Source organism: Moschus berezovskii, chromosome 16 (genome assembly GCF_049115385.1).
Source record: "Moschus berezovskii isolate FMDL1 chromosome 16, NW_MosBer_1.0, whole genome shotgun sequence".
Lineage (NCBI taxonomy): Eukaryota > Metazoa > Chordata > Mammalia > Artiodactyla > Moschidae > Moschus > Moschus berezovskii.
In genome coordinates, this window is record NC_142475.1 from 82,958,183 (window position 1) to 82,981,945 (window position 23,763).

A 23,763-nucleotide genomic window follows, 5' to 3' on the forward strand; every position below is an offset into this window, starting at 1 on the left:
AAACAGTGACCCTTTGCCTGCACTGTCCAGCAGTCCCCTGCTGCAGGCCTGCATCCACCCTCCCTCAGGCACTGCCCCCATCCACTGCTCTTATGCGCACTGCGATTTTTAGGCCTGATAAACACTTTCACTGGCCTGGTTCCCACCGTTTCACCAATACAATCCAGAAACTGGGATTCTAGAATTTTGAAAATCTGATAGGTGAAAAAAAAAAAAAAAAAAAGGGCACCATGGTGCAGCTAGAGCTTAAATCTTGCTGGTTTGACCCAGAAATTCCATTTCTAACAACAGCCATAGACACACATGATCCAGCGACACAGTTCTTCTATGCAGCAGTTTTCAACAGCAGAAAAGCTGAACTAGACCAATCCTGCTGTTCCATGGGAGAAGATCAGTTTCAATAGGATGCGGTCCTGAGCGGGAAGCTGCCCAAGGACACGACAGTGAGGCGGTGCTGAGACCAGCGGGTGGCATGTGTGCCTGAGCCCAGTCACGCTCCTCCGCCGACCGCTGACGGGGCTGCGATGGTGCGGGACCGACTCCCCTTGCCCGAGACACGCCTTGTGTGCGTTCTCTCCCTTACTACACCTGTCGCTGACCAAAGACACAGAGACATAAATAATACAAAATAAAGAGGATATGATTACCATGCAAATCATGAACTAATGTCATAGAAGAATCGTATTTGTTGTAACATTAAATAAAAAGAAGTTCAGTTCAGTCGCTCAGTCGTGTCCGACTCTCCGCGACCCCATGAATCACAGCACGCCAGGCCTCCCTGTCCATCACCAACTCCCGGAGTTCACCCAAACTCATGTCCACAGAGTCGGTGATGCCACCCAGCCATCTCATGTCTAAAACACTAGGTTGGTGCAAAAGTAATTGCAGTTTTTGCACTGCTGACATTTGCTGTTTGATATAGGATACCTTCTTAAATAAATGTGACTATGCTATACATCATGTTAATGTGCATTTCCCCCTTTTTGTTTTTCTTCTAGTAACGTATTACTTGCTGTTTATCTGTACTTTAGACTATGGAAATGATGCTAGACAAAAAGCAAATCGAAGCAATTTTCTTATTCACATTAAAAATGGGTTGTAAAGCAGAGGAGACCACATCAACAATGCATTTGGCCCAGGAACTGCTAACCAACGTACAGTGCAGTGGTGGTTCAAGAAGTTTGGCAAAGGGGACGAGAGCCTTTAAGATGAGGAGTGTAGTGGCCAGCCATCGGACGGTGACAATGACAAGGACCGACTGAGAGCCGTCATCAAAGCTGACCCTCTTACAGCTACACAAGAAGTTGCCAAAGAACTTAATGTCGACCATTCTAAGGTCATTCGGCATTTGAAGCAAATTGGAAAGGTGAAAAAACTGAATGGGTGGGTGCCTCATGAGCTGACTTAACACCTGTGAGCTGATCGCAAATTAAAAAAGTCCTCATTTTGAAACATTGTCTTCTCTCATTCTACGCAGCAACCACAAACTATTTCTTGATCAGATTGCGAGGAGAGACAAAAAGTGGATTTTATATGATAGCTGGCAACGACCAGCTCAGTGGCTGGCCTAGGAAGAAGCTCCAAAGCACTTTTCAAAGCCAAACTTGCACCAGAAAAATGTCATGGTAGAGACTGGCGGTCTTCTACCCATCTGATCTACTACAGCTTTCTGAATCCCGGCAAAACCATTACATCTGAGAAGTATGCTCAGCAAATCGATGAGATGCCCTGAAAACTGCAACACCTGCAGCCAGCACTGGTCAACAGAGAGGGCCCAAGTCTTCTCCATGACAACGCCCAGCTGCACAACCAACCAAGCTGCAAAAGGTGAATGAGTTGGGCTACAAAGTTTTGCCTCATCCTCCGTATTCACCTGACCTCTCACCAACCAACTACCACTTCTTCAAGCATCTTGACAACTTTTTGCAGGGAAAATGCTTCCACAGCCAGAAGGAGGCAGAAAATGCTTTCCAAGAGTTCACTGAATCCCAAAGCATGGATTTTTACACTATAGGAATAAACTTATTTCTTGTTGGCAAAAATGTGTTGATTGTAATGGTTACTATTTTGATTAATAAAGCTGTGTTTGATCTTAGTTATGATTTAAAATTCAGAGTCCAAAACCGCAGTTATGTTTGCACCTAAATACTTCACAATATTAGATTACAAAGTTACACATAAACTAAATTATACTATAAAATACTGTGCACGTTTTTCTTAAAAACAAGCATAAAACGTAAAGCTGCGAAGAGTTTACAGAACACCAACCAACCACTGTAGGCAACCTGGAAGGACGGCGCTGACCAGCAGCCCCGGAAGGTATGCTCACGTCGAGACCTCTGGTGCCCGTGACTGTGACCTTAAGTGGAAACTGTGTCTTTGCAGATGTGATTAAGTTCAGGATATCAGGACGAGATCACTCTGGTGTATCTGGGTGGGACCTAAATCTAGTGACAGTGCCCTTATAAGAGGCAGAAGAGAGAGTCCCAGAGGACAGGCCCATGAAGAAGGGGCAGAGGCTGGAAGGATGCAGCCACAAGGCACACCACACCACCTCTGGAAGAGGCAGAGGCAGGCAGGGACTTCCCTGGAGCCTCCAGAGAAGCCAATGCCATGCCAACACCTTGACTTTGGCCTTCTGGCTTCCAGAGGGGAGAGGAAGTTTCTGCTGTTCCAGACCACCCGTTTCTGGTTATCTGTTATGCCAGACACAGGAAACTAATGAAGATATTTTTACCAGGAGTGACAAATGTATAAAAGTGTGGCGCTGGTTTTGAAACTGGATAACAGAAGAGGCTGGAGAACTTGAGGAGCATGGAAGAAAAAGCCTAGACTGCCTTGAGCACAAATCACCGGAAGCTGGAGGAAAGGTGATCCTTATTAAGCACAGCAAAAAACTTGGCTGAACTGAATTCCACTGTCAGGTGCAAAGGAGAACTTGCATGAGACGAACTTGGATCTTTAGCTAAGGAGGTTTCCAAGTCAAGTGTGGGAGGTGTGACCTGGCTTTTACCTGTTCCTTACAGTAAAGTGCAGGAGGAAAGACATCAATCGTGGAAGGAACTGTGAAACAAGAAGAGAGCCAGTGCTGGTGATCTGGGAACTTCACGCCTATTCAGGTTCAGGAGAGGTGCCTGTGGGGAGACTCGCTGTGAGGCGAGTAAGCCAATGATGCGACTGGACAGTCGTCCTCTGAAAAGAGCTGATGTCTGACTAGCAGATACAACCATCTCAGCACAAGCTGGGGTCAGAGAGGGGCCTTCTGGGAAGACAGAGGCTCCTCCCTGATGGCATGGGTCCCTGTGACATATAAGGGAGACCCACAAGGTCAAAAAGGGTACTGTATCAGCAGAAACACTGCCAGCTTGGATGGAAGAGGATGAAGGAAAGATGTTGGAATTCAGGGGTTCTGCAGGCAGGAAATGGGGCAACAGAGCAGCTACTCAGCTTCAAACATATGCCACCCATCAAGGGAAAAATTGTGACTTCCCTGGTGGTCCCGTGTCTAAGACTCCAAGCTCTCAATGCAGAGGATACAGGTTCGATCCCTGGTCAAGGAACTAGATCCCATATGCTGCAACTAAGAGGCAGAGCAGCCTAATAAATAAATAGATTTTTTTTTTAAGTGAAAGATGACTCCAAGGGCAGAGCCTTGAGCCCAGAGACAGAGGCCGGTAGAGATGAAGGTACAGAGAGCAAAGCATTAAGCCCCAGATGGGTGTTCTCAGGCCTTCAGCCATATTGGAACTTGCCCTGCTGGGTTTCAGGCTTGCTGGGGACTGGTGACCCCTTTATCTTTTTTTCCTCCCTTTGGGAGTGAAGCTGTCTACTCTATGCCTCTCCAACATTGTGCTTTGGAAGTATACAACTTGGTTTCTAGCTCACCGGTCCACAAATTGAGATGGGTTTCACCCCAGCGTGGACCGTATGCATAATCTTACCTATACCTGGTACAGACAACCTAGATGAGACGTGGGCTTTGGAAGAGATTTAGGTGAGATTTTGGACTGAGTGTTGTGGCTGTGAGACTTTTGGGGATGCTGGGAGAGGCAAATGTCTTTTGCACGTGACAGACATGAATTTCAGAAGGCAGGTGGCAGTGCCCTGAATGGTGGCTCCAAAAACAGACAGAAGCCGCGAAAGGTACTTTTGGAAACAGGGTCTTTGCAGTTGTAACTTAGTTAAGATTCCTCAGATGAGATCCTCCTAGACTATCAGGAAGGCCTAAGTCCAGTCCTCAGTGTCCTTACAAGAGACAGAAGAGAAGATGCAAGGGAGGCCTTGCTGAAGATGGAGGCGACACTGCAGTGAGGCAGCCACTGGAAGCTTGGGAGGCCAGAAACGTATCCTGCCCCAAAGCTTCTGGGGGCGCTCGGCCCTGCCAACACCTTGACTTTAGACTTCTGGCTCCAAAACTGTGAGAGAAAACTTCTGTTGTTTTAAGTCACCCAGACTGTGGCGATTTGTTATGGCAGCCACAGGAACCCAAAGCGGGGGGTGGAACCCCCAGCCACGCCTTCCCCACTCCACGGCCCCCAGCCTCCATGCTGCCCCCGGCCCACCTGACCACCAGCCTGCCCAAGATCTCCCAGCCTCCGGGGTCCTTCCAGGCCCTTCCTCCCTGCAGCATGGGCCCTGGATGCACCCACCCCAGGATGCATATGGGTAGCAGATGCCCCCTCCTCCTTCCTGGCCCTAGGGCAGCAGGAACAATCCCTGCCAAGCGCTGATCATCCAGCTGGGAAGACCCTTCCCCCGCTAATCCATGACCCAAGCTCCCCCAGAGGATGGGGGAGGAAGAGAGAAGGGGAGCAAACCCTGCTGGCTCATCTACACCAGGGGCCAAATTAGAAATACAATCATTTTTTAAAATATTTCTTCATTTATTTGGCTGCATCAGGTCTCAGTGGCAGCACTCAGGATCTTTGTTGTGGTGGATGGGCTTAGTTGCCCCACGACATGTGGGGTCCTAGCTCCCCAACCAGGGATCGAATTCGAGTCCCCAGCATTGGAAGGGGGACTCTCAATCACTGGACTGACCACCAAAGAAGTCCCAAAATACAATCACTCTTAGGCCCAAACAATTGCACTCATCTCACACGCTAGTAAAGTCATGCTCAAAATTTTCCAAGCCAGGCTTCAGCAATATGTGAACCGTGAACTCCCAGATGTTCAAGCTGGTTTTAGAAAAGGTAGAGGAACCAGAGATCAAATTGCCAACATCCGCTGGATCATCGAAAAAGCAAGAGTTTCAGAAAAACATCTACTTCTGCTTTATTGATTATGCCAAAGCCTTTGACTGTGTGGATCACAATAAACTGTGGAAAATTCTGAAGGAGATGGAAATACCAGACCACCTGACCTGCCTCTTGAGAAACCTATATGCAGGTCAGGAAGCAACAGTTAGAACTGGACATGGAACAACAGACTGGTTCCAAATAGGAAAAGCAGTACATCAAGGCTGTATATTGTCACCCTGCTTATTTAACTCATATGCAGAGTACATCATGAGAAATGCTGAGCTGGAGGAAGTACAAGCTGGAATCTAGATTGCCGGGAGTAATATCAATAACCTCAGGTATGCAGATGACACCACCCTTATGGCAGAAAATGAAGAAGGACTAAAGAGCTCCTTGATGAAAGTGAAAGACGAGAGTGAAAAAGTTGGCTTAAAGCTCAACATTCAGAAAACTAAGATCATGCACATCTGGACCCATCACTTCATGGCAAATAGATGGGGAAACAGTGGAAACAGTGGCTGATTTTATTTTTCTGGGCTCCAAAACCACTCCAGATGGTGATTGCAGTCATGAAATTAAAAGACGCTTACTCCTTGGAAGGAAACTTATGACCAACCTAGACAGCATATTAAAAAGCAAAGACATTACTTTGTCCACAAAGGTCCATTTGGTCAAGGCTATGGTTTTTCCAGTTGTCATGTATGGATGTGAGAGTTAGACTATAAAGAAAGCTGAGCGCCGAAGAATTTATGCTTTTGAACTGTGGTGTTGGAGAAGACTCTTGAGAGTCCCTTGGACTGCAAGAGATCCAACCAGTCCATTCTAAAGGAGATCAGTCCTGGGTGTTCATTGGAAGAACTGATGTTGAAGCTGAAACTCCAATACTTTGGCCATCTGATGCAAAGAGTTGACTCATTGGAAAAGATCCTGATGCTGGGAAAGAATGAGGGCAGGAGGAGAAGGGGATGACAGAGGATGAGATGGTTGGATGGCATCACTGACTCAATGGACATGGGTTTGGGTGGACTCCAGCAGTTGGTGATGGACAGGGAGGCCTGGCGTGTTGCGGTTCATGGGGTCGCAGAGTCGGACACAACTGAGCGATTGAACTGAACTGAAATGTCCAAATGTAAAGGGACCAGATGAATAAGGTGAGGTACTTCCACATAATGGAATGCTTAGTACTATATCCATTAAAAAGCATGAGGGTGCCAAGACCATTCAGTGGGGGAAGAAGAATCTTTTCAGTGAATGGTGCTGGGACAACTAGATATCCACAAGCAGAAGAGTAAAATTGCAGGACTTCCCTGGAGGTCCGGTGGTTGGGACTCAGCACTCTCTCTGCGGGGGCCCTGGCTTTGATCCCTGGTTTGGGAACAAAGAATCAGCAAACTGTGTGGCAAAAAAAAAAAAAAAGAAGAAGAAATAAAGTTGGACCACTACCTCATGCCGTATTCAAAAAATCAAAATAGATAAAAGAACAAAATGTAAGAGCAAAAACTATAAAACTCTTGGAAGAAAACATACATATAAATCTTCATAACTTTGGAATAGGCAACAGTTTCTTAGATATGACACCAAAAGCATAGCAACCAAGAATAAAATAGATAAATTGGACTCGTTAAAATCTCTTCTGCTTCAAAGAACATCATCAAAAAAATAAAAGACAACCCACAGAATCAGAGAATATTTTTGCAAATCCTCTGACAAGGGACTTATATCTAGAATACATGAAGAACACTAACAACTCATTAATAAAAAGAAAAAAACCAAGGTAAACACAGATAAAGTCTCTGAACGAACACTTCTCAAAAGAAGACACAGAAATAACCAATATGCAGAAGAAAAGATGCTCAACATCATCAGGAAATGCAAATCAGAATCAAGAGAAACCACTTCACACCCACTAGGATTGAACGGCTATAATCAAAAGTGAAGTCGCTCAGTGGTGTCCAGCTCTTTGTGACCCCATGGACTGTAGCCTACCAGGCTCCTCTGTCCATGGAATTTTACAGGAAAGAATACTGGAGTGGGTTGCCATTTCCTTCTCCAGAGGATCTTCCCTACCCAGGGATCAAACCGGGGTCTCCCACAGGCAGACACTTTACCATCTGAGCCACCAGGGGAGCCCTAACGGCAGATGATAGGTGCTGGTGAGGATGTGAAGAGACTGGAAACCTCACACACTGCTCATGGGATCACGGAACAGTGCAGCTGCTTTGCACAGCAATCTGGCAGTCCTTCAAACAGTTAAATATAGAATTAACACATGTTCCAGCAATTCCACTCCTTGGTATATACCCAAGAGAGATGCGCACGTACATCCACACAAAAACTGGCAGACAAGCATTCACAGCAGCATATTCATGATAGCCAAAGGGGGAAACAGCCCCCAGACCCATCACCCGAGGCAGCAGGAAACCAAACACAGTCCATCCACATCACGGAATATCATACCACCATAAAAAGGAGTGCAGAACCACGCACTATGACAGGGAAGAAATATTACACCACACGAAAGAAACCAGACACAAAGTTGGATGATTCCATTAATATGAAATGTTCTACACAGGCAAATCCACAGAGACCTAAAGTAGAGCAGTGTTTGCCAGGGGCTAGGGACTGTAAATGTTCTGAAATCAATGGTGCGAATGACTTCACAAGTCTATTAATTTGCTAAAACCACTGAATTCTCTCTCTCTCTCTCACTCGCACACACACTATGGTCACCACAGCCAGTGAGACTGGGGACCCAAAGTGTGACTTTCACCTTTTCTCTTTATATTCTCATAGTGCTCTTCTGTCTGTTTTTAGCTTCTGACCATAAACAAACCAAGAGCCCTTTCCAATGAGTCCCAAATAACTGCCAGACCCCAATCCTGCCCACTGAGTTCTGGCCACCAAAAATGACACCCCATGCGATCACCCGCTCACCCTGCAAGCGCCCTGAGTCTTGGCTGAGAGCCTGGGGCTGGTGCCAGGGACACAGGTAATCAAGTCCAGGATGGGACAGGGTGGGAAACGTGACAGGATGCCCAGGGCCGGACAGGGAGGTGAGGGAACCCCTCCAGCCAGGCACACGTCCTGCATTCGCAAGGACACTCCCCACACCACTGCCGCTGCCTCCCAGCCCCACCCTCTCTAAGCCAGAGGGTCTCCCGGGAGTGCCTCCAGCAGACCCCCTACCCTAACCCTGCCTGGAGGACCTGCCCCACAAACACCCACACTGATGTTGCTCACCTCTGCCCTCCCCGCTCCACGTCCGTGCCCCCTCCAGGACCACCGCAGCAGCTTGGTGGGCACCCTCCAGTCCCCCTCCCCCCATCCACACTGAGGCTTCCAGCCCCGAGAAACAGCCTTGAACTCTCCACAGGCTGCCCAGACCCTCCTGGCTGGACTGCCTACTCCCTGTCCTGGACTCTGTGTCCCGTCTGCCTGGACAGGCCTCTGGACCCACATGCACAAAGGGCCGCCATGGAGCTTTGGGGGGCTCTTTCACCACATACCTTCCCCCTACAGCCTGGCCTGCATCACCTGAACTCCCCCTTCCTGCCTTCCCACAGAGACCACAGGCCTCTGCAGCCGCCCCCAGCCCTGCCTGGCTCTCCAGCCCCATGGGGATCTGCCCTGGAGCCAGGGGCCAGCAGACAGGAAGTGGAGAAGGCCCTGGGAGGAGCAGGACGCTGTGGGAAGTGTGGGGGATTTCCAGGGGAGTGACATGTCCAGTGTGGACAGTGAGGTTCAGTGTGGACAGGGAGGTGCCCCGGGGTTCAGGGAGGGCATGAAGGTCATGGCGGGAGGGCTGCAGAAGTTGGATTCTGGAGGCAAATGGGGAAGGTGTGTCCAAGAGGGCAAACAGGGCAAGAGTGGGGGTGGGGCAAATGCCACCGGGGACGAGGTCAGGAGGCAGCGCTAGGCCCTCCCCGGCCAGTGAGTGATCAGGAGTGGGTGTGCAGAGCTGGGCAGGGGTCCCTGAGGGCTGAGCCTGCTAGTGTTCACTGTGCCCCGGGGAGGGGAACTCCTGCCTCCTCCCTGCCTCCAGCCCAGCAGGCCTCACCCCTCTTCTCCACAGGGGGCAGCACTCCGCGCCAGGGCCTCATGGGCCAGGGCCTCAGGCTTCCATGGGCCCAAGGGGCTCACAGCCGTCAGGCCCACAGCCCACAGCCCGGCCTCTTCTGCCTCCTGGAGGCCGTCCCCAGGCCTTGGCCGTGGCCCTGACCAGCATGGGCCCAGCCCAGCCCTCTACCCGTTGCCATGGCTCAAGCCAGGAGCTGAGAGATTCGGGTCCCCCAGAAGCCTTCCCTACCCCAACCAGCAGCCCCCACACCTGCTCCCCCAGCTTGCTGCTCTCAGCTGCCCCAGGCCCGTGCCACACTCAGAGCTGAGCCATGGCACTGGCCAGCTCGGGCAGGCGCCCTGCACCCATGGGCAGCAACCAGGCCAGCCGGGGAGGGGCATGGCCAAGGCAGCTCCACACCAAGGCAGTCCTGGGAGCCCACAGGGTCCTGTCAGGCCTCGCTCCTGAGAGGCAGGCACCACCCCAGGGAGCAGAGTGCCAGGCCTTCTCAGGTGGGGCCACTCCAGCCTGATGCCCTGATGGGCTCTGGAGCAACACAGGAAGGTGCTGGACAGAGCGCTGTTCGTCCTGTGTGGCGTCCCCACTTCCTTCAGAGCAGCCAGTTCATGAACAGTTCCGTCCTGGGGCCTGCCAGAAGGGCTGCGGCCCAGGTGGGTGGCTGCCCCCTGCCCTGGACGTGTTCAAACGGACGCCCCTGGGCCAGGCCAGCCCGCCCAAGACGCACCTTCCCTCCCTGCAGGCTCAGGAGCTGACAGTCACAGCAGTGTCTCCAGCCCAAGCGATTGGTCACAGAAGCAAGCAGGTCGGCCACAGTGCTGGTGGGAGAAGCACACAGCACGTCTACCTGGCCAGGGCCAGGAAAGCCGTGAGTGGACGACCGCCCGGCAAAACCTCCCCTCCCTTGGTGAGGTCAGTGGGTGGACAGCGGCTGCCCAGGGATCCAGGCAAGGTCCCAGCAGGACCTCTCTCCCTGAACTGCCCTTGGGGGCAGAGCCAGCATAACCAGCCGTGTGCACTGGGACCTGCTCTGTAAACCCTGCCCAGCACCCCACCTCGACCCTCGCTAAGCCTCCGTGGGCCAGGGGCCAGGGCTGTGCCCATGCCTGCTCAGAGCTCATGCCCCAGGCAGCTGGGCTGCGGGCAGTGGACAGCAGTGAGGCCTGGGCAGACCCAGGGGCCCCCGGTGGGTGGAGCAGGGGCAGGGGTCTGCCAAAGCCCCTGAGTGAGCTTCTGTAGAGAGGAAGAGGCGGCTGACCAACTTCCCCAGCCCACAGCTGCTCCCCAGCGGACAGCAAAGGGGCATCACAGGGTCCCTGCCAAGGCTGGGCAGCAACCTAGGTGCTCACCAATTTGGGGAGGTGAGGAAAGACAGCAGCTATGCGACCCACTGCCAGACAGAGGCGGCCACCCGCGCTCCTAGGGGACGCGCCCAGCCGAGGGGTAGGGGACAGCTCAGACTGACCCACGTGTCTGCTGTGCACGGACGCCGGACACAGGACACTGGCCAGGGCGGCCCACCCCACCCGCCCGCGCCGCACCATGCCCTATTAAGGGCATGACCACCGGGCTCCGCCGAGCGCGCTGCCGGCGGCCGCGCCGGTCCAGTGAGGCTGGAGGGTGGGCCAGGGGGCTGGGCTCCGATCGGGACGACCCCCGCAGACGAGGTGTCAGAGGCCGAACTGCCCGGCCGGAGGACCTGTCAGGGCCGGCCGGCCGGCCGGCAGGCAGCCCGCAGGGTGGGCGGGGGCCGCGGCCGTACCTTTGTACTTCTCGCGCACCTCCTCGTAGGCCTGGATGAAGTCCTGCTCGTCGGGCGGCGGCGGGGCGGCCATGGCGGCGGCGGGCGCGGGACGCGCGGGGCGCTGCGGCGCAGAGCGGACCTCCAGTCCCCGGCGGCCACTCGGCCCCTGCGGCCGCGCGCGCCGCTTAAAGGGGCCGCCCGCGCCCCGCCCCGCACCCAGGATGCCCCACGGGCGGGCGGGGCCCCGGGGAGCCCGCCGGCGTCCGAGCCTCCTAGTCTCCGCCCCGCGCTCCTCCCGGCGGCCGCACAGCCCCTTCCCGCCCCCGACCCGGCCGCCGGCCCAACGACGTCCCGAAATCTGCGCGCCGGGCCCGTCAGGGGCCCCCTTCCTCGCTGGCCGCCAGACCCAGCGAGCTCACCTGGCCGCCCTCGGCGTGCCCACCCGCTTCCGCCCCCGCCGCCGATACCGAGAGCTTTCCCTTGCAACCTGGGAGACCGAGTGTTTTCGGTATGAATTCTTACGCTAAAAAGAAAAAAAAAATTAACTACGAATAAAAGGGCTGAAATCGGGAATGTACATAAGAAAATATGATTTTTTAAAAAGACAATGTCTATCGCCCATCAGATTGTCAAGCCCCGTCTCCCAGGGCTGAGAAACGCCCTCCCCTTGAACGCCCCGGCAGCGTTCCTCCAGCTGGAAACGCTGCGCACCCCGTGTCCAGAAGCCCCCGGCTTCCAGGGCTCGCGGGACGGCACGGAGGGATGGGGTGGGGGCGCTGAGAGAGCCGGGGTCCGGGCTGCGGTAGCACGTTCAGGATTCACCCTCCCTTGGGTGAAAGAGGGCCTCGTTCCTTCGCATCCAGATTTGACGTGTGAAAAAGACCGCGGTCCAGCCGCGCCCACAAGGCCCCGGGGAGCGGCACCCTCCAGCTTTCCGAACCCCCACAAGCTGTCCCTGTGCTCCCACCCACTACGTCCGTCGCTGCCGCCGGCACCGTCCCGCCCAGCCCTGGGCTTCCCAGCCTCTTCCCACTCACGTCGGCCCACCCTCCCGGCCTCCTGCAGGGGCGCCGCCCGCCGCGCCCCGCCCCCCATCATCATTCTGTCCTGCCCACGGGGCTGACCTGGAGACCCCCAGCTGGCTCCTCCCTTCGCAGCACATCCCGCCCCTGGCCTCTGGCCCTGGGTCACCTACTTCCCAGAGGGCGCAGCCGTTGTCCGCTGCCAGCCCACAGGGTCAGGTCCTTGCCCCGGACCTTCCCCTTCCTTCTCCAGGATGGCAGCTACTGGAGGGCAGGCCGGATCTTGGCTCAAGGAGGGGCTGGGGGTCCATCAACCTGGTGGTCCCTCCTGTCCTGCCCGTACATGCTTCTACTCCCTGGGAGGCGGCTCTGCCCCAGCAACCTAAGGAAGTGTCACCATCACTGGGGCCTGAGGGCTGGTCCTGAGAACGGCGAGGCGCCCTCCACAAGCTCCACCTCCGGCCTCGTGCAGCTGACAGGGCGCGGCCAGCAGGTGGCGCTGTGCTGCCCGCAGTCACTGGGGACCGAGAGGCGCCCGCTCCACCCTGCAAGCCGCCCTCGGGCCTCACCTCCGATTCCTGAACCCCCCCGCACAGAACACACAGCAGGGGTTCAGCCAACGGGAGAGAACTGATGAACCGGACAGGCCGAGTTCCTGAGCATTACCTGCAATGCGGATGACTGCTCTTTCGGCAGGGTCCAAGACACTCCCATTTCCTCCGGGGCCACCTCCACCTCGCCGGCTCCGCTGGGTTTTCTCCAGGTTCCAGGGCAGCGTGTCCCCAGGGCTTGGTGAGCCACTGCCCCCGTTGGAGCCATCCTCAACCACTGCCCGAACCTCCTGGTCCTCACCCGACATGGCCTCCTGGAGAGAAAGCAGGAGGGATCACACCTCTGTGTATGGGGGCACACTGCCCCACACTGACCTACACATCCTTAACCTAAACAAGGACCCACCACAGGCGTCCTGTCACCTGGACACTGACACCCACACTGCTCCTACGTCCCGCCTCGTCCACACGCTGAACCCTCTCAACCTGGACAGGACGGACGACCCTCTCCCGCCACCCACGGTTGGCCTCACCCTTCCAGCTCATCCTTCAGACACCCACACAGTGACCCCCCCCCCACCCAAGACATTGACCTCACTCCCGGCAGCACTGAGACATTGACACCCCCCCCAACACTCACTGCCACTTCCTTGCCTTAGTCACTCAAACACTGGCCCCTCCACACCATCGCCCAGGGTCTCACCCCATCAGAGGCCACTGACCCCAACCTCCACCCCATCACACCGACACTGGCCTCCGGCCCCTCCGTGCCAAACCTGGACCCTGTCTCCCCTTAATCCTCTGATCAGCAAGCAAGCCAGGCCATGGGGAACCACTGGCTGCTGCCCCTCCCCTCAGAGGCCTTTAGGGAAGGACCCAGACCTCAAACCGGCAACACTAGCTCTACCTCCAAGCTGTCTGAGCCAACAGGGCTCCCCGTCGCCTTACCCCACCCCACCCAGCGCAGCCCCACCTCGGTCTCCGCAGTGAAGCCCTATAAATAGCTGAAGCCGCATCGGCGTGGGCCGAGGGAGCTCTGCTGCAGCGAGGCTGGGAGGGAGCCTGGGCCGCCGCTCCAGCAGCCCACCCTGCGCGGCACGCACACGCCCGGCCCGGGCCGCAGAAGCGCACCGGCACCGACGGGCGCACGCCCCTCGGCCCCGGGGCCCCATGCGCTGGAGTGCAGGAGGTGAACGGGGCCCCGTCCTGGCGGGGCTGGGCTGGGGCGGGGGCACAATGTGGGCTCTGTGCTGGGAGGAGACGGCGGGCACCGAGGTGGGGGCCGCCCCGCCCCGGCCCGTCCCACCCCGCACAGCCCCTCCACACCCTACCTCCCGGCCAGCCCCCTGCCCGGCGCCCCGCCGCCAGCGGCACCCCGCCGGCAGCCTTTCCTGCCCACACCCCGGGCACCGCCCGTCCAGTTCCGCAGTCTCCGCGAGCGGAGGTGGCATCCTCCCAAGGGAAGAAGGGCCTCGACGCAGCCTCTGGTTCCGGGCTGCCCCCACCCCATCCCGCGGCTCCCGCCCGCCGCGCGCCTCCCCGTCCCGGCCCAGGACTTACGCGCGCGATGGCTCAGCTCTGCTGGGCTCGGCCGGTGAGGCCGGACTGCCGGTGCCGGGAGAGCTGCGCAGGCTGTGCGGGCGGGGCGAGCCTAGAGCCCCGCCCCGGCCCCTAATCGAGCGCCGCCCGGGGCCGGGGCTCCCTGTGGCGGCCGGAGCGCCAGCGCGGCTTCTCTGGGACAGGGCCCCCCCGCCTCCGCCGCCGGGCAGGGCCCACTCCCCGCCCGCAGAGGGCGGCCCGTCGCCAAGGAGACGTTGTTAGTGGAACGTGCGTGACACTAGGGCGACGCGGGGTCGCTCGGGGGCGCGCCGGGTCGGCCTCCGCCCCCCAGTCGCTGCGGCTCTGCCTCGGCCCCGCCCCTAGCCACACTCAAAACAGAGGTCGGACCCAGTGCTCCAGCAGGGCCCCCGCCAGGTTTCACACACACGTTTATTCAAACGACACAGTCGCGCTCGGGCGCGGTCTGGCCCGGCCAGCCTCCTCCCGGGCTCTGCCGACCCCTGGTGGTCGGCCCGGCCCAAGCCGGGGTGGAGGGAACCCTGACCAAGGAGGGACACAGCACCACGACAGGAGGCGGGGCGGTAGGGCTGTGCGGGGCGGGGAGCAATAGGGAGCGGGAGGCCGGGCCGAGGAGGGCCTCTACGGTCAGGTGGCTGGGGAGGTGCTCAGGAGCGCAGGGGCGTCTTCGGGGAGAGACCGGGACTTGTGCTTGCAAGTGATGAGGTGGGTGGGCAGCGCCTGGGTGTCGTGGAAGATGACGAAGATGCTGGGCCGGTGGAGGCAGTCCACCGCGCTGTCATAGCGCAGGAGCGGGTGCCCAGCGGGCCGCGGGGGGGGTGCCCGCAGCCCGCGCTGGCCCTGCCCGTAGTCACCGGTCAGCACCCGCGCCACAAACACTGCCTTGTGGCCCTCGGCATCGGGGGGCGAGTAGCGGTCCAGCACCGATAGGGAGGCGCGCTTGGCGAAGTACACGCCCTGTCCGTAGAGCGCACCTGCGGGGGGCAATGCACGGGGTCGGAATGGGGCGCGGGTCAGGGTGGTTCCAGGGAGCAGAGCCCATGCCCCCGCAGGGACCCAGGCCTCACCATTGCGGCCGCAGAAGCTGCGGTTGAAGCCGTGCGCACAGATGTCAGGGACGGTGCGCACCGCCGTGCCGTGGTACAGGACCTGCTCAGCCGGCCGCTCACAGCACTGCTCCAGGCGCTCCCGGTGCAGCTCGTACTGCTGCTGCAGCAGCGGGTGTAGCACACGCTCCACCTGAGGGGGTGGGGGATCAGTCAGAGCCAGGCTACTTGTGCCCCTGGGCCACCCAGCCCGGCTGAGCCCCAAGGAGCCCTCTTGGAGGAGTTCGGAGCCTGGGGAGACCTCACATCTCCTGCCATGCTCTACTCAGTAGCCCACATGAGGTTGACCTTTGCCACCTCCACGGGGCCCCAAGTGGTACTGGAGGGCTTCTGGGGGGTCTGCAGGTGGACAGCCCATCCACTAACCAAAACCCAGCACCCACAGCCAGACCTCTACAGAGAGAAGCTGATCCTGGTGCCTGCACTGCGGGCAGAGCTTTACCCCCAACACCAGGAGATACCCCGGACTTCCCAGTGACGGGAGACCTGGTGACTGACCTGGTAGTCAACCAGGAGGAGCCAACTCAGGGACCCAAAAAGTTTCTAAAGAAATTCTAGTCACTTCAGACAGATGCAAAAGAATATTATATCCATGAAACAAGACTGCTACTGCTGCTAAGTCACTTCAGTCGTGTCCGACTCTGTGTGACCCCATAGACGGAAGCCCACCAGGCTCCCCCGTCCCTGGGATTCTCCAGGCAAGAACACTGGAGTGGGTTGCCATTTCCTTCTCCATGAAACAAGACTACCTACTGTGAAAAAGAAACAGTTTGAAAAGTAGAGTGTTCTTACATTAAGGATGGAATTGCTGAACTGCATCCAGTGGGGAGGCTAAATAATAAGATGAAGATAGAGATCAGGAAGTGGCTCAGAGAGCAGAGCTGAAGAAAGAGCTGGGAACTGTGAGAGGACTGACGTGGGAGAGAGGCCAGGAGGCCTAAGATCTCAGTAGTAGGAACTCCGCAAGAAGACGCCAGACAGGTGACAGGAGCAAATAAGGGCTTGATGGAAGACAGTTTCTCTGAGCTGAAGGCAACATCTTCAGATGGAAAGAAATGCCAAGGATGGGAAAGGCACACCCATGGCCCCTGCTGCTGCTGCTGCTGCTGCTGCGTCACCTCAGTCGTGTCCGACTCTGTGTGACCCCATAGACGGAAGCCCACCAGGCTCCCCCGTCCCTGGGATTCTCCAGGCAAGAACACTGGAGTGGGTTGCCATTTCCTTCTCCAATGTGTGAAAGCGAAAAGTGAAAGTGAAGTCGCTCAGTCGTGTCCGACCCCCAGCGACCCCACGGACTGCAGCCTACCAGGCTCTTCCATCCGTGGGATTCTCCAGGCAAGAGTACTGGAGTGGCTTGCCATTGCCTTCACCTGCTGGGAAAACATCAGCCTTCAAAGTGAAAGGAAACTCTACAAGAGGACACAGACACAGACACAGACACAGACACACACACACACACACACACACACACACACCAAAGCTGATATACAAAGGTGGAAAAAATCTCACATTCTCATACTGGACTTCTCATCACTAATACTGGATGCTAAGAGGCCACAGAAGGGTTTTGTTGGTTTTTTTTTTTTTTTTTTTCTTACCTTTCCAAGAACAAAAAAATTTTAAGGATGAAAGAAAAAGAGTTAAGTCTTCCAAAGATCTGAAGGAAAACATATTTTCATCCTGATCGCTATACCCAGCCACACTATTTATGGTGCAAACAAAATAAGGACAGATTAAGGCACATAAGAATCAGCTGTGCTTAAGTTCATAGAAATGTTTTAATAAACACATAGCATGTTTTGTTTGAAAAAATATCAATATCAAGTTGTAACTGCAAAAGGCAAAATAATTTTATAAGTCCAAGATGTTTATTACTCACTCAAGGAGATACTTCTACTAAACAGAAAAGGAATCTATGCAAGAAGGCAACGGAGTCACCAGGAGAAACTCAGCAGCCAAGCACCACAAAGAAAAACGCAGAGTAAATGAAATTAACAGCCTTGACTCCTAGCATATTCTCTTTCAGGCAACATGGTTTTAATAACTTGGTTTTTCCTACCCCTCTGCCCACTCTGGTCCAGTGGTAAATATTTTTTCATTATCATAATATATTAATCAACCTAAGGCCCAAACATGAGTTTGAGCAAGCTCTGGGAGTTGGTGATGGACAGGAAAGTCTGGCGTGCTGCAGTCCATGGGGTCACAGAGTTGGACACAACTGAGCGACTGAACTGAACTGAATTGATGGCCCAAGCATGGAGCTTCATGACAGTCAGACGATGATGTTGGTTTGTCAACCTTGCCAACATAAAAATAACGTCAGTGACCAAATGTGAAATGGAAGAGGGAAGAAATGATGGGGGGAAGGGAAGCCTGTTCTCCACATCTTCTCTGGAGGGAGGCAAGAGACAGTCTCTAAAATTAAGTGGAGAAAAGACTCAAGCGGACCACGTCAGCCACAGAGGTCCTGCTGGAAGAAGTTGCACAGGCAACTAGCCGAACCTCAAGAGGAGCCTGGGGCCCGAGTGCAGGAGGTCTATCCTCTGCAAAGGGCAGGAGTGATGGCTGCTAAGTCCAGAAATGGAAGCAGAGTCCTCCCTGTGGAGTTATAGCAGTAGAACCAGGAGAGTGGTGGTGCTGCTGCTGGCTGAGTGGGCCAGGGCTGGGGAAGGCCTGGGGTTCTGCATTTCTGACCAGATCCAGGCTGCTGATGCTACTACCCGAACCCCCAGGCCCACCCACCCATAGCCTCAAGAGTCAAGGGGCCACCTGGCTTCCCAGCTCTCGGATGGCCCCAGATTCCTGCCCCTCGGCCGTGAGTGTGCAGCCCAGCTCGTGCTCAGCTATCCTGTGTCTGGGCACTGCTCTCACAATCGCATGCCAGCCGACCCGCCTGACTCAGCCTCCTCCTCAGCCCTTCCTTCTGGCCCCACCGGCCCTCGGGACACCGCTGACTCCATCATCCACCCCATTGCCTCACGAGCCCCTCCTTCTCAGCCTCCTTTTTCTTCCTTCTGGCCCCCCCACCAGTAGTTCCCAGCCTTTTCTGCAATGAGACCATGTTCAGAGCTGCCACTTTTTACAAGTGAATGCAGGAGGAGGCTGCAGCCAGCCCTCTTCTTGCTGGAGCCACCCCCCCATGGGGGGCAGGGGAGCCCCCAGAGGAGCAGTCTGCGGAAGGAGCAATCCTCAGAGCAGCCACGAGATGGCGCCAGCACCCCACGCTCTAGGAGAGGAGTCAGCAGCAGGCACCTGTCACTGGCAGAGTGGGGGCCCGGGCTGGGACCCCCAACCTCCACAGCTTTCTGTCTCCCTGTTTCACACTTGGGAACACCCTTCTGGCAGCAAAAGGGGCTGGGGAAGCCCAGGCTCCCCTGCCCACCATGGCCTTCAACCTGCTGGGCAGCTTCTGGCCATGGGCTCTGCAAATCAAAATGTGCCAGGAACCCGGAGGCCAGAGGCAGCAAGACAAGAGCGGCCTCACCTGCACCACATGGATCCTGCCGCGGGCCGTGTCCAGCGTGTCACGGAAGGCCTGCACCACCGCCTGGAACTCACTGCTGCTCTCAGCGATACGCTCCAGCCTGCCCAGGGGCTCTTTCGGCCTCTGCTGTGGCACTGAGGCAGGAAGGAAAAAGGCTACAGGCTATGCCCGGGGCACCAGTCGCCCTGCCCTCCCTACCCCCTCCCAGGCTGTGGACTCACGCGTGGAGCAGGAAGCCGCCAAGGGAAAGGCCGAGCTCTGCTCCGGGGGGCCAGCCAGCAGCGCTGCCAGGTAGCGAGCTGCGTGGGTAGGCTGGACCCCAAAGCCACGGAGGATGATGTGGCCACTGTGCAAGGCAACACTCACACCATGGCACCGCTCCAGGCGGGCGCACAGCTCCGCGGGCAGCACACAGCCCGGGGCCCCCACCAGCTCCTCCCTGAGGTGCACATCCAAAGCAGCCTCCAGGGCCTGGGCCAGCTCGTCCATATCCCGCTCGAAGGTGGCATGCACCTCCAGCTGGGCCAAGCCACCCGGGTCCTGGCCCCAGAGGAGCTCCTGCTCCCCGCTCACAGGGGGCGGCTCCAGCAGGGAGAGGGCCAGGGCCTGCTGCAGTGCGGCCTCCTCCTGCTCGGCCACCTGGTCCTGCGGCTGCAGGGACCGGTAGAGCACCAGCTGTAGCTCGGCTTCCTCCTGCAGCTGCCCAGGCTCTCTCATGATGGGGGCCGAGGGCCCTTCCCCAGACCTGGGGGTCGTCGCCTCCTCCTCTGGCTGCCCCCCAGGCGCCTCCTCCCCTAGCTCCAGCGGCAGCCAGTCTTCCCCATCCAGGCCCTCCAGGGTAGCCAGCAGCTCTCGGACCTCCTCTGGGGGGCAGGGAGAGGCACCCAGTCAAGGGTCGATCCCAGCCAGGACAGGGCAGTCAGGGGCTTGGAGGAAGATGGAGACAGGGGTTGGAAGGGATCTGCTAGCAGAAGGGCGCAGTGCAGAGCAGCACAGAGGCTGAGGTCAAGAAAGGGCTGCGGGATGTCCCGGGGCCCCAGGGAGCCCTACCCAGGCCTGAGTTCTCCTGGTCACCGTCCGGATCGTCTGGAGGCCACGGGGTGGAGGAGAGGCCAGGGAGGGCCTGCAGGGACTCAGTGGGGTCCACCTGTTGGGAGAGAGTGTCAGGGCCCCCAGGACACCTGTACCCCAAGGAGTCTGAGCAAGGGTGGAGGCAGCACCGGGCAAGGGTGACAAGGGGAGGGCGGGGCAGGCTCCATGTCCACCTCTTCCAAGTCCATGTCCAGGATGGCCCCAGCCAGATGCTCTGTTCCGAAGACGCACTGGAACCGTGCCTCCAGCTCCCGGAGAAGGTGCTGCCCCTCTGGGCTCAGCAGGAACCTGGCACTGCCTGGGTGCTTCAGGCTCAGCCTGTGACAGCTAATGCTGCCCAGCAGACTTTGCAAAAACTCCTCGGCTGCCCGGCACGGGGCCAGGGCTCCGCAGAGCTGCAGGACCATGGGGTGGGGTGGGGGGCAGTTGGCAAGTTTAGCGCACAGGAAAGGCACCCGGAGCCCCCTGTAGCAGAAGAGGATCAAAGGTGAGGACTCCTCAGGGGCTGCTCACCCGGAATCCAGTCGTATCTGATCCCTCAAGCGGGAAGAGGGCCACGTCTCCCAGGCCAGCTAGAAGGTCCTCATGATAGAGCTGAATGAAGCGCATTGCTCCTGGCTCCATTGCCAGCACCGTCTCCACCAGGCCCTCCTGCCCCGGTGACCCCGCGGGCCCCAGGCTCACTGATGCCACCTGCTCTGAAGAGCGCATGGCGATCTCCACTGGGTCCGGAGACCCCACAGTCCTCAGGCTCCCCAGCCCCTCCTCTTCTGAAGACCCCCCGGGCCCTGAGCTGACTGCCCTGGCCTGTGCCAGTGACGAGCTGTCCCCGTGAGGGCCTGTGCTCAGAGAGGCTCCTGACTGCCCTGGCATCTCCTCAGAGCCCAGTGTGACATCTCCAGAATAATCCTGTGCCCTTGCTGGTCCTCCTGCATCCTGGAGAACGTCCCCAGGGGCCCCAGGCCCCAGCTCGCCTGGCCGGCTCCCTCCGCTGGCGTTTTCGGCGAGTTCCTCAGGTTCCAGGACATCGTAGTGGGGAACAAGGTTCAGCTCTGAGCCCTGCAGCCGGTGGTCCCGCTGCAGCACCCGCTCGGCCACTTGGAAGAAGGGAAAGAACAGAAGGTCATCAGGGCTCCAAGCCATGGTGGGGAACCTCCCTGTCCCGCCCCACTCACCCCGCCAGTGCCGGAAGGAGACCACGGTGCCCAGGTGCCCTGGGAGGCTGCGCATGCCCTCCAGGGGCCCCCCGCCGCTGTGGCGCTCATTCTCCAGGTACAGCTCCAGCAGCAGCAGGTCTGCAGGGGGGCCGCCTCCTACCACACGCACTGCCCGGGCCTGGGGCACCCAGGCCAGGGAGACCTCAGCTCCCTCCAGGCTCAGGGCCCGGGCATGCACCTCCAGGACGCCAGCTTCTGTGGGGAGGATGCAAGTCAGCACAGAGTGCCTCCCCTAACAGGCAGGCTGCCCCAATCCCGCCTCTTACCTGCCTCAGAAAGGGGCTTGGGCAGTTGCACCAAGGCGCGATCTGGTCGGGGACTGGCCAGGGCGTGGCAAGGCTGCTCCGGGTGCCCGGAGGCACAAAGCAGAGCTTGGACATACTGTTCCAGGAGTTGGGGTGCGATGCCAGGAGGCAATCCTTGGAGCAGCAGGCGCGCAGGGGCGCGTGGTGGGGCTGGCCGCAGGCTCAGCCGAGCCCCCTGCAGAGTGTGCTCCGGCCGGGCCAGGACCCTTGCGGCATCTGCAAGGGGAGCGTGCGGTCAGGGCCGGCGGCCAGCAGGGCCCAGGCTGCCCCTTTCCATCGGTCCCTCACCTGCAGGCTCCTCAAAGGTGAGGATGCCCCCGCAGCCGAGTCTCTGCCAACTCGCCACAGGCCCACCCCCAGAGCTTCGGCGGTTCTCGAAGTAGAGCGTGAGCAGCTCGTCTGGGACGCTGCGGGGCAGACCACTGAGCTCCACTGCCGCTCCCGCCTCCGCCTCCGCCTCCCCCATCGCCACCCTGGGGCCGGAAGAGGGGGTAGGCAACAGCCCCACCGTTGCGCCTCACGCAGCCCAGGTCCCTTGGCAGCCTTCCCTGACGCCCCCTTCACTGTGCAGGCGAACTATATCCCCCCACTTTTGCTCCGCAACCCCAGTCTGGACCGCCCCAGCCCGGGCCTTCAGCCGGGACTCCCTCCACTTTCCTGGGACAGGAAAGCAAAAGTGAAACTGTTGCAGGAAGGGAGGAGCCCGCAGTGCTGGGGGAGTGTGGCCTTTCAGGTGCTTCCCTCCTCAGGCTCCTCCTGCAGGATGTTCCAGCCCCGCCCCCACTCCCCAGCCCAGCCGAGCCCTCAGCCCACCGGTCCAGTCTGTCATCTGTCCCACCCCAGCCCAGTGGCTAGCAGGATAGGGGGAGTGGCCTCTGGAGGTCCTCTACTCCCACTGACCCTTCCCTGTGAACCTCAGGAGGGCCAATCACTCTCCCTGGTAAATCCGCTGGGGTTCTTGAGTCATTGCCCCCAACTCAAAGACATCAAGCCTCTGTGTTCCCTTCCCCCACTGCAGAGACTTTGGGTCTGGCTGAGGCTGGCTTTCAACTCTCCCAAGCAACCTTGGTGCCTGCACCTGCACTCACCCTTCAAAAACTCAAAGGTGGCCAACCTCCCACCTGGCAAGAGCGAGCAGCTCAGCTCCTGACCCTGGAGGGGGTACGTCCCCATCACTGCCGGCCCATGGCACTGCCACGCCTCTTGCCTGGCTGCACCTTTAGATCCCACACTCCCTCTTACCATCCAGTCACCCCTTCCCTGGTGCCCGTATTCCATTGGCTTCCAGCCTCTGGAAGAGTTGTGCCCACAGTGCTCTCCACCCCCACCTCCCACTTAGCCCTCAGCCACAAAAACTCCCCTCAACCCCTGCTACTTCTGCAAGGGATTGAGGGCCTGTCCAGCCTGTACCCTCAGCTGCCCCCACCCTAGTCCAAGCCTCTGTCATCTCTCATCTAGATCACGTATCTGACTTCTGAACTGATCTCTAATCTGCCACTCCTGCCCTCTCGCACCATCCGTCCGCAACAGAGGGCAGGGTGTGCCTTATAAGTCGCACCAACAGCTGCTAGAGATTGGACCATGGTGAAGCCAAAGTCCTTTGGAAGACCTGCCAGGCTAGACTGACCGGGCCCCAGTCCCTGCTGGCCGAATGCCCCCTGCATCCCCCACGCTCCATCATCCAGTGCAGCAGACCCTCCCTCCCTGACGCCTTTGTACTGGCCCTTCCCTCTTCTAGACCAGCTTTTCCCACAGAGCCACCTGGCCACCCCTCCCCCCAACTCACCTTACTAGCCTCTTGGTGGCAGGTTTAACTTGAACTTAAAAGACTTCAAGGACCTCCCTAAAGACCTTACCTCAACTTCACATTTGTCATTTTTAGTTTTTTTTTTCTTTAAAAAAGGGCCCTCAAATTGTATGAGCTTCTAGTTATACAAAACCTGAAGTCACCCCTGCTTGCTCTGTGCTTTGTCTTCTCATGGAACTCATTGTCAACAAAGGTCCATCTAGTCAAGGCTATGGTTTTTCCAGTGGTCATGTATGAATGTGAGAGTTGGACTATAAAGAAAGTTGAGCACAGAATAATTGATGCTTTTGAACTGTGGTGTTGGAGAAGATTCTTGAGAGTCCCTTGGACTGCAAGAGATCCAACCAGTCCATCCTAAAGCAGACCAGCCCTAGGTGTTTATTGGCAGGACTGATGTTGAAGCTGAAACTCCAATACTTTGGCCACTTGATGCGAAGAACTGACTCATTTGAAAAGACCCTGATGCTGGGAAAGATAGAGGGCAGGAGGAGAAGGGGACAACAGAGGATGAGATGATTGGATGTCATCACCGACTCAAGGGA

General features: G+C 57.4%; 2 protein-coding genes across 7 annotated transcripts in view; both read right to left on the reverse strand.

Moving 5' to 3' along the window:
* Positions 1 to 14,343, reverse strand: part of PLEC (plectin) — a 53,835-nt gene extending 39,492 nt beyond the window's left edge. For 2 of the 4 annotated variants that reach the window (XM_088844518.1, XM_088844517.1), the window contains exon 1: positions 12,748 to 12,946. In XM_088844518.1, the coding sequence (XP_088700644.1) occupies positions 12,748 to 12,940 (193 nt within the window). In that variant the 5' untranslated portion in view covers positions 12,941 to 12,946. Of the gene's footprint in view, positions 1 to 11,077; positions 11,223 to 12,747; positions 12,947 to 14,192 lie in introns of those variants that run through there. The other 2 variants (XM_055432125.2, XM_055432135.2) reach the window with 2 other exon arrangements.
* A 243-nt stretch (positions 14,344 to 14,586) lies between these two features.
* On the reverse strand, positions 14,587 to 22,090 carry PARP10 (poly(ADP-ribose) polymerase family member 10). 3 transcript variants are annotated; one of them, XM_055432181.2, is made up of 10 exons: positions 21,703 to 22,086; positions 21,376 to 21,630; positions 21,068 to 21,304; positions 20,406 to 20,989; positions 20,066 to 20,287; positions 19,851 to 19,947; positions 19,022 to 19,663; positions 18,801 to 18,934; positions 15,278 to 15,449; positions 14,587 to 15,184 (listed from the first exon to the last, which is right to left on the reverse strand). In XM_055432181.2, exons 1-10 carry the CDS (start codon positions 21,878 to 21,880, stop codon positions 14,838 to 14,840), a joined length of 2,868 nt encoding a protein of 955 aa, XP_055288156.2. In that variant the 5' UTR covers positions 21,881 to 22,086; the 3' UTR covers positions 14,587 to 14,837. The 3 variants fall into 3 exon arrangements, with proteins under 3 accessions (XP_055288156.2, XP_055288158.2, XP_055288159.2); XM_055432183.2 differs by lacking the exon at positions 20,066 to 20,287 and having other exon boundaries at positions 21,703 to 22,087; XM_055432184.2 differs by lacking the exons at positions 14,587 to 15,184; positions 15,278 to 15,449 and adding an exon at positions 17,106 to 17,614 and having other exon boundaries at positions 21,703 to 22,090.
* Between the last annotated feature and the right edge of the window lie 1,673 nt (positions 22,091 to 23,763).